The sequence below is a fragment of the Uloborus diversus genome, chromosome 1 (genome assembly GCF_026930045.1).
Source record: "Uloborus diversus isolate 005 chromosome 1, Udiv.v.3.1, whole genome shotgun sequence".
NCBI classification, from domain to species: domain Eukaryota; kingdom Metazoa; phylum Arthropoda; class Arachnida; order Araneae; family Uloboridae; genus Uloborus; species Uloborus diversus.
The window spans coordinates 65,052,583-65,068,012 of record NC_072731.1 but is presented as its reverse complement, the minus strand read 5'-3'; the positions used below and the strand labels follow the sequence as shown (position 1 = coordinate 65,068,012).

At 32.9% G+C, this 15,430-nt stretch overlaps 2 protein-coding genes across 3 annotated transcripts in view; one reads left to right on the top strand and one right to left on the bottom strand.

The window, feature by feature from the left end:
* Window positions 1-7,568, bottom strand: part of LOC129230097 (uncharacterized) — a 47,158-nt gene extending 39,590 nt beyond the window's left edge. For both annotated transcript variants that reach the window (XM_054864497.1, XM_054864505.1), the window contains exon 1: window positions 7,431-7,568. The gene's annotated coding sequence lies outside the window, so the exon portion shown is untranslated. The remainder of the gene's footprint in view (window positions 1-7,430) is intronic.
* Window positions 7,569-7,860: 292 nt separating this feature from the next.
* LOC129230123 (THO complex subunit 4-like) overlaps window positions 7,861-15,430 on the top strand; it is a 42,210-nt gene continuing 34,640 nt past the window's right edge. Inside the window, exons 1-2 of the mRNA XM_054864531.1 lie at window positions 7,861-8,137; window positions 10,043-10,177. Coding sequence (XP_054720506.1) covers window positions 7,949-8,137; window positions 10,043-10,177 — 324 coding nt within the window. The 5' untranslated portion in view covers window positions 7,861-7,948. The remainder of the gene's footprint in view (window positions 8,138-10,042; window positions 10,178-15,430) is intronic.

Sequence of the window (15,430 nt, the reverse complement as noted above, 5' to 3'; positions counted from 1 at the left end):
TCTTTTTCCTGTTCCTCCCTTCGTAATCTTTCCTCCACCACACTCCCATATATATCCTTTATCCCCTCCTCATCTTTTTTAAAATCATCACTTTCTGTAATTAGTTTTATCAACTCACAAATTTTACTGTTAGGTGTAACCTGCAAGCCCATTTCTTCTGCTAACACCATTAGATCTACCTTTCTCCCTTTCTTTAGGAAAGCCATTTTATTTACTTATTTTAACAATAGCAAAAAGAAATATACTTCAACTAAAACCTTTCCCGAGTGACAATATTTAAATATGTTCCAAAATACATTTACGTTAAAGCTATTTCATTAACCACCAATGCATTCAGAATTACAGATAAAAATATATTTTACTTTAAGAATGACATTAAAATTTCTTTTTTAAATTTGCCACCTCTTAGAGCATTCTAATTCTATTAAATATACATTGTTAAACATTACTGACACACACACAGTTAAAGGTAGAATAGAATCCCTGCAAAAAGCAAATAAAATGAAAAGAAGCAAATGCCACTCACCACACTCGATTGAAGACTTCGGGATCATCACTACCACTCGTGCGCAGATGAGAGTTTCAACTTAATACCACGAAGACGGTCACACACGAATCACTAGCAGCACACAATTTCTGCTGGAAACCAATTCTTCCACAAAACACGAAAAAGAACACTTTGCGGCTAGTCGAAGGGCTCTTCTGTCCTCATCGTTACGAACGGAATGGAGGCTCATCAGTCGTCCACTGGCGCAACTTTTCGACGTCATCAACAGAAGATGGCTAAATCGACAGTCAATCGGATACCCTTATCGGCATCATCATTAGAAGACGGCTTGAATAACGGTCCACTGGATCCACATCTTGGCGTCATCATCAGAAGACGGCTTGAATAACGGTCATTATTCGGAGCCACGTCTTATAATCCTTGCCAGCAACCAGATCTGTAAACTGCACTCCGATGGAGCTATTTCTCATCATCAGATCATCGTCGCAGCCAAACCAATCCCTCACCGCTGCCACCAAAATGTCGCGAATTTGCTCTTTCGTATAGTCGTTTTATTCGGAGTACCGCGTTGGGTAAGTTTCCATATTTTTGGGATGGTTTGCCGCTCCGATATGTAAGTGAGAATCGGCACTTTAGTCCCAAGTTTTTTTTATTGACATAGAAAAAGGGACACATCACAATTCACATAAATTATATACATCTAGTATAGTATGATTGTTCGAAAAAGAATTGTCCAAGAAAGTCAACGAGAGGCAAGACCCGGAGCTCTCATCGCAACCTTCCTTCTCTCGTCCTGTTCTCCGCATCTCTCTCTTTCGTCCAGTCACCCGGTTCCCACCAACCCCATTCGAAAAGAGCCCCCACATCCGGTCAGGGGTCAGGGGTCAAGAGGGGTGTGAGAGGCGACCTTGACGAGCGTGGGAGCAGCTGTTCACGACAATAGGTACTACTTTTTGTTGGTCGTAAATTTAGAAAAAAAAAAGGGTATTAAAATAATCAAGGCTGGTCTTATGAGCCCCAATTTCTCCAATTATCTTGTGAGATGTTGACTGATCCGGTGGTCTCGAATTTCAGTATATTTCAGGTCTAACATTTGAAAAATTTCCAGTGTTATCAGGGGTCTGGCCAGAGGATATTTGGGTCCGATAACGGACCCTTCACAAAAATCCGATCAACCAAAACGGACCTTTCACAAAATCCCGATCAAACAAAACGGACCCTTCACAAAATTCTGATAAACAAGATCGGATCTGATAAATAAGATAAATAAATACCTTTGTGCTGAACAGTAAAGAAGACAAAACAACGTTAGAAGAAGCACAAATTTGTAAATAACAGCAGACACGTGTTTCGGCGTTACAGGGAACGCCTTTTTCAATGCAAAAAATAATGAGCTTATGGATGAAAAGACATCCGACAAAAGCCAAGAGCAGATAAGCATGCAGCTTAAAAGATAAAAACAGCGGATTAGCCAAACACCAATGACAAAGTTATAAACCGATCAGGAACCAATAGGAATGCAAAGGATCGGATCTGTCGAATTGTTTATTGAAAGAGCAAATCTGAAAGCAAAATAACGCATATTTCTGTGAACCGATAATTTTTGGAACTTTTTTTAAGTCAAATTAGAGGGATCAGCTTATACAAAATCGGCTAATTTGGAAGAAAAAAAAAATCGGCACTCTTGGGATGCTCCTGCAAGCGATAAATAATTGCTACTGCCAAATAAAAATAATGGTTGTTTGTTTTATCACAGCTAATTAGCAGCGGTATCTTTGTAAACTTTTCTGAAAGGGCATCGGTAAGCACTTTTCTCAGCTCATGATTTAATAAACAATCTATACATATAATAAAATAAGATGTTTGTGTGTGTGTGTGTGTGGCTCGCATCCCGGGAAAACGGTAAGGCCTAGAAAGATGAAATTTGGTATACAGGTGCAGTTTTTGCTGAAGATGTGCACCTCGGGCTTCGATTTTTGATATTTTAATTAGAAAAAAAGTTATTTGATGTTTTATGTGAGTTTTAGCACTTTTAACCTCACAGACCCCGAACCAACCACGCCATACGAATAGTTTTTGTACTATAGCGTAGGAAATTTAATTTTAAATATGATAAATAAAATTTTGAAGATAGAGCAATTTTTGTATTTTTTATAGATTTTTGAAAAAACCTTTAATTTGCATTTTTTTTCGGATTAGTTTTTTTTGAAACCCATCCTGCGAAAAGTATTGAACCCTCAATTCTAAAATCTTAGTTGGTAATAATAAAAACATTCTGCCCCCTTCAGAAGAAAAAAGTTTTTAAAAATACGCAATAGTTTTTTTTTTTTTACAATTTTTTTAATGCAGAACGCAACGCGAGCTGTTCGCTTGCCGGCTGAGTTCCAAACTTACCTCATCACGTGATCCAACTGAAATCGTTTGCGTTCTCTTCACCTTTTTTTTAAAAATTATTTTGCAAGCGTTACTTTTTGCAGCACTACGGGGAACATAGAGCCTTTTTTTTTGCAGGCTATTTTGATTAAATAAATAAAGCCCGCGATTTTTTGCATGATCTGTGTTTTTGTTACGGATTGGCGGTTAGGTTAGGTAGATACAGAGATAGAGATTGAGATTGAGTGGACAAAGAATGTTTTTTTTTCGAATTAATACTTATATAAATAAAAAAAGATTGTTACTGTCAGAGATAGATATGCATAGATCGTATAAATAGACAGATAGATAGATGGACAAATATAGAGGTTGATATAGTAGATCGACAGTAAGAAAGAGACATGCCCGTCATTTAAAAAACTTCGACGGGATGTCAAAGCCCCCCCCCCCCCCCCACACACACCATGACTTTGAAAAAACAATGCTTTCACATAAAAGTGAGTGTGCTTTTTGTTATTTTTCGACAAAATGTGCATGAAGAGTACGCCGTTTGTGTCTCCCCTCCCCTCCTTTAAAAGTATTCCAAACGACGGAACTGGAGATAGGTCTAGAAAATATTTTATTCAAACTACTAATGATATAGATAGATATAGATTAATTGATAGCTCCACGGAATTTATTTAAGCAGCCGCCTAAGGCGGCAACATTTACGTAAAAAGGCGAATGATAATATTCATATATAAAGAAAAACATTGATTAATACCGTCGCTAAATTGTCTAAGCAACCGCCGAAGGCGGCAACCTTGGCACAAAAAGGCGAATGGTGCAAAAAGGTGGACCAGCTGGTCGCCGAAGGCGGCAACCTTGGCACAAAAAGGCGAATGGTGGAAAAATGTGGACCAGCTGGTCGCCGAAGGCGGCTAGTAATAATATATATCTGCGAAATGAACTTAGAACTGCAAAGGGATAGTAAGGGTGAGGAAAAAAATATGATCGCTTCAGATAGTGTTACCAACTTCAAAATTATCACCACTTAGCGTCTGGCGTTGAACCTTTATAATGACTTGATTAGAAAATATTCTCATCATTTTGCCAGCTTGTCAATATTTGCGTTTTTACGGTGCGGTGCAATGTTTAATTGTTATTTTGCGAGAAAATTATATGAGTTTTGATTTTTCGATGCTGAAAAGGATGATTAACTTTAAATAAACTCTTTTAATTAGTTTTTTTTTTCTTTAGATGTCTACATTTTGAAAAATGCAATCTTTTAACATCCGATATGAGAATCATATTTTGTTCTTTTTTCAAGCTAACTTCGCTTTATTAGGATTCAAATAAATGAAAAGTCTCTTTATTTCTGTTAGAACTCTCATTTCAGGTTTTTAAAGCAAAATTCCATTTTCTGTTATGAGTCGAAAATTAAAATGCTAAATAGATGGTTGATTTTATTTTATTTTTTGGGTCAGCTGTGTCCACAGATATTAATGATATGTTTATCATAGGACTCTAAAAGGCAATTTTAAAATAATTTTATCAAAAATATTTCTTTTACAAGCCATTTTTATACTTTTGATGCCTTCACTTTGAGATTTGCGATCTCTTTGCATCCGCTATGGGAATCCGATTTTTCGAATTTTTAATGATTATTACGCTTTGTTAAGAGGTAAACAATTGAAATATCTTTTTATTTTTGTTAAAATCACGGAATTTATAAGTTTTAAACGAAATTCTGTGCTTTTTAAGAGTGTCTTGGGTCAAAAAGTTGAATGCTGCACCCTATTCTGAATTTTATTTTATTTATTTATATTTTTGTTATACAATTATTTTAAGTACTGTACAGAAATATATCTAGTATAATTTAACATAATGCAGAATGGTAGATAAATGTTGATTTTGAAACAGCGATGCCCCCCCCCCCCCGCCAAATATCAGAAAAAAAATCCAGAATGATTTTCTCGACATAGAAGAGGAAAACACTCAACTTTAAGTTTAATTGATGCAGTTTGTGCCATCTCTAAATTCTAAAATTTCGTTTCAACAAAAAAACTTTTTTTTTCTTGCGAAATTTTTTGATTTTTCACAAAATAATTCATTTTTCACAAAATTATTTGATTTTTCACAAAAAACGAACCCTGTGAAAAATCCTGGACAGACCCCTGGTTATATCGTACAAAAAAAAAAATCACTTTCACGATTTAATAAAGGAACAAAGTAAGGCATGTCAAATGTCATTTAGTACTTTAATATTAGGGTCATTAAACAAATAAAACAGATCTTTTGTGCATACATGATCGATCATACATTTAATTAAAGGAAATTATTTAAACCGGAAATGAACAAAATTTTGTTGCTTAAAAATATGTGATTCCTGAAGCAAAAAATTTGCCTTTTTAAATTGAATTAACAGAAAATTTAACTAACCTTTAAAATTGCAATTTAAAAAGTTTTGGCTTAAAAACATCTTTTCCCTTTTTCCCACTCCCGTTAAAATTTGTCCAGAAATTTTAACGGGGACAGCCCGAAGGATGGCCGAAGATGGTCCGGTACTAATCACTTCAGGTAACCAAGGTTCTACTAAATTAAATTGCTAGTAAAATTTGAATTAAATCCCATCATTTCTAATAACGAATTCAAGACTGAAGAAATCAACATATCACTTGGTCTGTTCCAACAGAAGGCCACCTTCAATCTGGTACCCCCCCCCCCCCCCCAAGAGCTTGGGTACACCTTCCCTAAATATCCCACAGACCCCTCCTTCCTGCAATACCATGAACTTCCCCTCAAAAATGAGAAAATTACCCCTCAAAACACCCCCTTAAAAAACTTCAACGGCAGTCTGTGGCATGACCCCCCTACCCCAGGTGGGCTCCCCTCACATATATGATAAGGAATAATCATAATAGTTGATTCTATTACTGAAATTATTGAACAATGAGGTAGTATTGTTGTTATTTTAGACTGTAAACAATGATTCAAACAATACTCAAACGTGACAAATATGTAGAGTCCATAACATGTTCATAAACGTGTAGTTCTTTAGTAAATAATTCCGTAAAAAATATACATGTTACCTTTTTAAAAATGATTTTGGTGCTTAAATGTATAAAAGAGGAACTGAGACATAGTAGAATTAGGTAAGAAGAGTTATTACTTTCACAGAAAATTTGAAGATAGTTTAAACAAATATTTCCATGTCTTTTGAGTGTAGAGTCCATAACATGCAATATATCTTCCTATACGTTTAGAAATTCAACACAAATCTAAACTTTTCCAATGCTGTGACATAAGTACACATAGGACTAATGATTTACAAAAAGTTTAACTTTACTATTTGCAATAATCATGAGTAGGAGGCTAAAACATCCTTATGAAGTGTAGAGTCCGTAAAAGCCAAATACTGTGACATGCCCCAAAAGCAGAAAATCGCAAATTCAAGGAAGGATCCTATACTTGATTTAAAAAAAAAAAAAAACAAACACCAACTGGTTTAAATTAGCAATGCACGAAATAATATTTGGTTGGTGTTTGAGTGCCAGTTGGAAGTTTGGGTAAATTTTCCCGAATATCAGTCTTCAGGCTATTTTTGACCATTTAAAAGGGTCCTAATGATGCCCCCCCCCCCCTTCAGTACCCACACCTGCCTTTATGAGAGGTTAGTGACCTCTTAAAAGTACCTTTTTTGACAACCAAAATTTGGCGACATTTGAAAAAGCATCTTTATTGAATACTCCCCAAAATGCTCAATGTATCTTTTTTCAGATGTGTAGATGTTTGCATAGTTTATCATTTGCCAATTTCAGAGGTACATTTGATAAATTTGTGTAATTCACCTCCTGAAAATGTTAGTTTGGGCTGCCTTTGCCTGCATCCATCCTCCTCATAACAGTCGCAAATTTGGGGAAAACATTTTGCAATGTAGGAAAAAAAAAGAGTAAGCACATAAGCTGTATATTGAATACTTGGAGGTAGCTAAGAAATGATTTTTGTCTCTCTAAATTTAGAAGAGATTTAAATTTAGATTTATTTAAGGAATTTTTTGAACATTTTATATGCCAAGTGACACCTCAAGGGAGGATTTCAATAATTGGGGAATTTGCGATCATGATCCATTGGCATTGGCGTCAAATGAGAGGAATGTTTTTCCTTTGCATACCTAAACAAAGAGAAGGGAAATATCCCCGAAATATCTATTAGCATAGGCTCACCAAAATAAAATTTTACACGCCAAAAATTAAATAATTGCACCAATTTTGCAATTGTCGAAACATTCCCCATTTGTAAGGAGGGTAAAGTTTAAGTCCAAAAACTACAACATCAAATATTACTTTCACACAAAAATGGGAATGCAGATAGTATTTCTCAAGTAAAATATTAACAGTCAAAGTTTTAATTTAAATTGTTAACAATTAATAATTTTGCAAAATTTCAAGAAAATAAAACTTGATTCAACAACCATTTTTTTTTAAACTTTAAAAGTAAGAACATGTAAAAGGTTTACACTTATAAGGTTTACTAAGGAATTATTTACGAAATTAACATTGACACATACCGTAAACTGAAAACAAAAATTTACGCTTAAGGTAAGAAATTTAACATTAACGTATATAAAAGCTACTAAAATAGAAAAATAATTTTCAATTATACTATAATCGACGATAACGGCCACAACTCCACACTGATATTAAAAACAAAAAAATGTATTTTGGATTCAAGGAAATGGATTGGTTAATTTTCTCTTCTTCTTGTTGACTTTTTGACTAAAGCAGTTTTATAACTATAAATATGGGGGAAAAAAATTGAATTTTTTTTTCTAAACTCAAGTAAAAAAGTTTTATTTGAAAATCTAGTTTTGTTAAAAGTTTTGCTTCATCACATGTGATGCAATCAAGCACCCGAGCAAAACGGCAACTCGATTCGATCATTATGTATGCAGTTTGATATTTTGAAAATGAAATGGCAACAATTGATTCTTAGCAAAATTCATTCATTTCATTGTTGACTGTTGGCTATCAAGCCAATTACAAATGTTTTAAACTTAGCCATTTTCATAAAAAATTTACTTAAATTATGGCTGATAAATTAGATATGTCCTTAGATGACATAATAAAACAAAACAAAGGTCAGTTCAGATTTAGAGGAAGAGGAGGCATTAGAGGAAGAGGACCTAGAGGAAGGATGCGTGGTAATTTAGCCGGTCCTATGCGGCCTAGAATGAATATGAATCGAGGCCGCTCAAGGCCGTTGCCTTATTCAAGAGTGAGTAAAATATTTTTGAAATTCTCATATATCTGTTGTTTATCATTATGTATGCCTCAGAATTTTGCTCAAAAGTCTTACTTTGTATTTTGTAAGAAATGTATCTAATTAAGAAAATTTTAAATGACGATTTTTATTCTTGTTATCTATACAAACATGCACATTGAATCATATAAAAAGCAGAATCTTTACAATGCTAAAAATATTATTTTGTACCACAGAAATGAATTGAGATGATGAATTGAGCACGAAGTTTTTCTCAGTTGCCATGAAATTATCCATGTTCAGCTAAAAAATGTAAGCTAAATATTTGATTACCGAAATACTGATAATTATCTTATGGGAGTTCTTTACGTCAAGTCTACTTGCAAGATTATGTGGTTCTTGACAATTTGGGTATTTAATTATGATTTGATAAGAGTACTAAGCAAAGGTGGGAGAAATTGTAACTACAGTTTGCAGGTGGCTGCAGAATTGTATCTACAGAAGAACAGCCAAGAAATACAAAAAAGGACAAACAATAAAAGTAATTGATAAAACAACCAGTAAAGTAGAAGTGAAACCAGTAGTTCTGTAGTAGTTAAACTCAATCTTTTGCGACTGGGTTGTTGTTAAATTTGTAGAAAGAAGTCGATTCACAAAGTCATAGTTTCATTATGGAATAAAGGTGAATATATACTATGATGTTTGCTGCAAAATTATCTGCAGAATTATTATATGTGTTTCCTGAGAAATGACATTGCTGATGTGCAGGCATCACAAATTGTAAAAATGCTACCTCCAGCACGCTCCAACAGCTTTTGTTCATAAATATGATTTAGTAAATATTATATTATAGTTATTTTGGATTAAAATTTTGATTCTTTAATGGAATTGAACTTTTTTCAAATACTTTACCTCTTAATTACAATGTAGTTCAACTTACCCAACAACCTTATAGGTATATTCTATTCCAGGGCAAAATAGATATAGCCTGAGGCAAAATTTAAAGTAAATGTAAAAAACTGCAATTTAGAGCTAAGATACACAATGTATAGAATATTGAGTAAAAACATAGTTACATTTCATAATGTTTCTACTGTGGATCATCAAAATTAAAGAAGGTGATTTTTATACCCATTTTATCTCGGGTGAACCTACAGCAGTGTTTCAAGATGCTCAGTGTGGCATTCCTATTAAGAAAAAGGGATTGCAAATAAGATAAGAGTGAAATCCAGTTACAACAAACTTCAAGGGCCTGCAAATTGTATTTGTTATGGAATTCAAGCACTGTAATGGCAATTAAATACAGATTTGGAATTTATCTAGCTGAAACTGATATTTTGTAATAGAATTTCACTGTAGTGCCATAAACCTAGTAAATTGAGCTAGTCCTTCCCACTGCAGCAGCGGTTCTTATTCAATAAGCTGTGGGCCTCGGGCACTCTGGTACTTTCTTTACACCCCTCCTTTTAGCTAGCTTCTTAGATTTTACCACTCCCATGGCAGCAGCCCAGTACCAAGCTACAGATGCTGTTCAGAGCAATTATTGGGTTTAATATCAGCCTTTCGAGTTGATTCGCTAGTGAGACAGCAAGTTATTATCGGACAATTTTTTGCCCTTCATGCTAGACACCAAACGACGCAAACGAGACCTCATCTGTTTCATTACGTGACGTCATTTACGTTATCCAGCTCTGCGACTTGTAGCCAGGAGAAAGACTTTTCATCATTCGGACTTTTAATATCTCTTTAAAACTACTTTTGTAAAATTGAGGAAGTGGAAGCTTCCAGGTCCTGAAGAGTTTTTTAAAAAACTGGCCTGTTTTATCCCATGACTTATTTTACCCGTCCTGACTAATAAACTCAATAATATTGTATTGCAGTAATTTGTGTAATAATATTGACTGCTAAAATTTCTTACAGCCTAAAGAAATACCAGATAGGTGGCAGCATGATTTATTTGATGGTGGTGCATCTCAACGAACAGGCTTAACTACGGGTGTTACAAAACTTCTAGTATCGAACTTAGACTATGGAGTTTCGGACAGTGATATCAAGGTGTGTGCTACTTTTGTTTATGTGCATATGTTTATCATGATTATGTTGCCTGCTGTCTCGTTTTAATTTCAGAAATCTTCCTATGTTAAGGGAAAACTATAGAATCTCTCAGATTAATGTATCAAGAATGTAAAATGATTTCAAAAAGTAAGAGGATTATATGTGAGTAGTTTTCACTCAGCAATAGACAGTCAATGTACATTCTATTTTGATATTTTGTTTAATACAGTGAAGCACCGTTTATAAGTTTCTCTTTTATACGTTTTTATTAATTATGGGCAATTCCATTGTGTCGGACATAAAAAATGAAGAAAAATTTATCAGTTTTAATTCTATTTTCCAAGTATAAACTGATCCAAAATTATTAAATTTATTTACAAGATACCACATCCCACTGAATAAAAAATCATGGTATTTTTTCAAAATAGATCCCTGAAATATAAATTAAAATTTTTTAAAGGGTTGGTGTCGGACGTAAACACAAATAGTAAAATTCATGGTTCACTTAAAAATTATTAAGTCTATGAATTCGCTTATATTTTAATTTTAAAAACAGCTTAATTCTTATGTATATCTATGATTGGAGCATATTTCACATTTTTCAAATGATATTATAACGAATAAAATTATTTAAAAAATATTTTTACCTTGATGTTGAACGTAAATCTTTGGTTTTGGATGTAAATTGTTTAGATTGGACATAAACTATTGCTCTTAAGTGTAAATACATAGCAATGATTACAGTTATAAATATTTAAATTACAGGTTACATATTCTGAAACAAAATTTATTAAGTAAATTCAGAAGTAGGGTTGATTTGGGGAAGTGGGTCACTCTCCTAAAACTGAAATATGGACATGGTTTTTATATTTTTTTTACATTGATCATGTCATGGTTCATCAGTGATTGGTTTTGCATATATTTGGGTTTCGTGGAATTTTTTTCTAGGTCAGAGAACTTAGTCAAAAAAAAAAAAAAAAAAATCTGAAAAATATTTTTTGCCGAGTTCAAGCAACATTTTTCAAAAAAGTGTTCCTGTTTTTATTATTTTTTTAAGATCATTAAATTTTCCTGTACAGTTTAACTTAAAGTGCATACTGTGTAACCAGAATTTTTGAACAAAATATTATTAATATCCGTTTTAGAGGAGGGGTCTTACTTACCCATACAATTTCACTATAAGAGTAAGTGGTTCTCCCCAGAACAGTGAGAATTTGACAATCAAAAGCAACTCTGATGAAATATTTTTTAATTAGTGAAATACAAGACAACTATGATGACGTAGTAGGAATTGATAGTTCAGCTATAAAAACGCTAAAGCTGGTATTTGTTATGTGAGGGCCTAATGTTGATAATGGTTCTTCCTTAGCCAACTTTACATGGATGCAGTCATTTAGTGTTTCCGATTTCTTTTTCATTTTATAGTTTTGGCTAATTTGCCAAAATTGATCTTAATCACCTGTATAACGTTCATTCAACACACCTTTAATATGTATAAGTAAAATATATTCCTAAAGGCTTTCAATAAATTTCACAAATGAAATTGTTTTGTCTTTGTTTTAAAATTTTCTGTGATACAGATTTAAAAGATAGTAAATATTTCTTAAATAGATGCATTTGTAAAGAAATAATTCAGACTAAAAATTTGCATACATTGTCATGTTCGACTCCCTTATCCCTTTTTTAGATATGCTTCATTTAAATTTAATTGAAAGGGGGGGGGGGTGAAACACTTGCCCATTACTATGGGGTAAGTCGGACACCCATTCAATATTTTACAAAATGTAATTCTTAAGAACAATTAAAGAATTAATTAAGAAAATGATGGATTTTTGTTAGTTAATAATGTTCAAGATAAAATAAAATAATAACTTTTTTTTTGTTTCGAAACTTTTGCTTCAGGGTTGGGTTTTTGCCGGCAAAAAGGTATTTTTGCCGGGACCGTGGAAAAAACCGTGGCAAAAATGGAAAAAACCAGCAAAAATGGAAAAAACGGCAAAAACCTAATTGCAAATAAAGTAGCATTATATTGTTAATAAAGAAATAGTGACAATATAATATAAATAATGCACTTTAATATTTTAATTATGTCTCACCATGTTACTTCTAATTTATAAGGTGAAAAAGAAATGTTGGCATTGCAAAACTTAAGATTTTAAATGTTTGCTGAAACAATTTTTTTCAGAATGAGCCAATTCCTTCAATGCTAAAACAAAAAATTTACTTAAGCTTAGTAAATTAATTAAAAGATTGAATTCTAATTATATATACATATATTTAATTAATCACTTTTTTTTCATCCCACTAAGATTTTTAACCTATTTAATTAATAACAGAATATTTACTTGAATATAGAAAAATATTAACTTTTCCTCACTAAGGAAATAATGCATTTACATGCAGTACAAAACCTAAAGATTTCTGCACACTAGTCGCAACTCTTCAAATGTGTCCTGCAAGTTCTGCCGCAATCGAGAGATGTTTCTCAAATTTTCCTTTTGTACAATCAAAAATACGAAACCGTTTGTCAGTTGCTTCTCTCACGAAACTACTTTATTGCTATGCAATGCTTAAACAACAAATAGGTTTAGATGAAGATGGTATAGATTATGATGATTTAAGTGATATTTCAATGTAAAGAAATGTGTATTTTGCTTTTTAATTACTTTTATTTCTTTTATTTTACAGTTGTATCTTGATTAAGTATACTTTATATAGATATTTAGTATTCTGTAAAAAATGCTATAATAAACAAGCTAATTATATTTTCATTGTAAGTTAATTATTTGTCTTAGATGTTACAAACTGAAGTTTTATGTTAATGTTAAAAAATTTAGAAGTAAAAATGCTCCATAACTTTAAAAGTAAGTTAAACCTTAATTTTTTTTAAACTATAGAAATAATTAAATTAAAATTTTATCAATCTTTTCATGCAGTTACTTTTATATAAAAGGAAAAAAAACTGTCCGTAAGTTGTTAACACAAAATCTATTTTTGCCACTTTGGCAAAAAATGACAAAAACCTATTTTTGCCAGGCGGTAAAAACCGTGGTTTTTTCCATGGTTTTTTCCACCCCCGGCAAAAACTTGCCAACCCTGTTTTGCTTATATGTTTTCAAAAATGAACTGTTCTCAAAAGGGGTCATACTTACTCTAATCAAGCATTATATACAGTAAATTCACTAAGTTGTTTTTTATGCATGTTTCACTTTAACTCTGAAATTAAAGGCAAAAAAAAGAAGAAATACAGTTAAAAACATATGCTGTTTAAAGGAATGTAACGGTGTCGGATGTAAAATTTTTTTTACATGACACCTAGATTTTAACAAAAAATATTCACTTGTTACAAATTAAAAATACAGTGAAGCACGGTTTATACATTTTTATCAAATATACGTTTTTTAATTTGGTCCCAGCAGAGTTTAATACATTTTAATGTGTCCTACTATATTTTTTTCATTTGTACACTTTTTTCATACAGTCCCTTCAGAAACGTTTAAACGGTGCTTCATTGTAGGTTAAATCAATGAGATTGAAAATCTTACTTTTTACACAAAAATACATGTATGTAGCTTTAAAATTCTTGGCTCAGCATAATTAATTGTGCGTTTTGGTGTTGGGTGTAAAACACTTAATGTATCCCGGAGGAATTCTTTTACAATTCAAAATGAATTTTTTTGACACATTTTTGACACATCACCGGCAACACAATGTATCTTTAAATGGTTATTCGGAACTGATGTGATATACCCCACCATTGGCGACTTTTTTCTGTTGGAACCAAGAAAGCGTCGCCAAGAAAACGATGTATGCCGATATATGTCATACATCGTTCTTAGCGATGTTTTTTAGCGCCAACAGGAAAAAATCAGATTAAAAAAACATGATCAAAGCACTTCAGAACATAATACAGGGTGAGTTCGATCGAATCTGCCATACGAAAGGGGGTGATAGATGAGCCCAAGTGGAGCATAGAACCACCCATTATCATGTCCAATCCTTAACTGTAACCGAGTTTTGGTAAATTTAAGAAAAATTAGTAAAAAAAACAAGATTCTGAGAAAACGGCCGATTTCTGAAATTCTTGTAGGACATACAAGAAAAATAAGTACATATCTGGAAAGAGCAGACTAAATCCTACAAAATGATACCTTTCGCATTAAGATAGTCGCATTTTACCGAGAGCTACAAGCTTTGAAATATTGGACATACTCAGAATTAAAATGGTGCCAACATTTTTAATTCGACATTTTCAAAAACAACCGCAAGAGCTACAATCGGGCAAATCTACCAGAAACTGGCCCATTCCATTAGCTTTCAGATGATACAGCAACAAATCATATTGGGCTTCATATTCAGCTGAAATTCAGGCTTTTGTTTGAAACAGTGTAAAAATCTGCATTCGTGAAAAAAGGGAAAACCAGCGAAAAGTTGCACTTTTCTGTTTTGAATTTTCTGTTTCACGATAGCATGTTGCTTTCTTTGTTTAAGAAAATGATATTTTTATATAAAAAAAATAATAGTTTTAACAGTTTAATAAAAAGAAAAAAACACACGAGATAACGATTCGTAGAAATAAAAGAAGCATTACTTTCCCGTGCTTTTCACAAAGGGAAAATCAAGAACAAAAAATGTTACACCAACTTCAATTAGTGCATTTAATAAACCTTCAAAATTTGCAATAGCTGCTGAAATTGGTCACCGCCACACCTGATACACGCTCTTGCCCTTTTGCGAACGGAAACAACCGTTGCTCTTAAAGAAATTTCATTCCTTAGTTTCCCTACTGCTTCAGCAAGCCGGTCGCTCAATCCTTGCAAACTTGCTACTTCTGTTTTGTAAACTTCTTGTTTTAAGAATCCCCAAACAAAGAAGTCCACTGGCGTCATGTCTGGGGATCTAGGGGGGCAAGGGATGGGGCCCATACAACCAATCCATTGGGGACACTGTTCAGTTAGAAATTCCCGAACGGCATTTGAAGAATGTGCAAGGGCTCCATCGTATTGGAAAATGATTTCCACTCTCTCCTAAACAGGAATAGTATCAAGAAGGTCAGGCAAATGTTGTTCAATGAACTCTAAATATGAGCTTCCTGCATTATAACACCTTAAAACGTATACAGACCCATCAAAAGACTTCCGATTACGATTTATGATTGTGAAAAATATCGTCTGAAAATAAAAAGCATTTGTTTAACAAAACAATTAATGATAAAAACTAAACAGAATTATTCATTTGTCATAATATTTTATG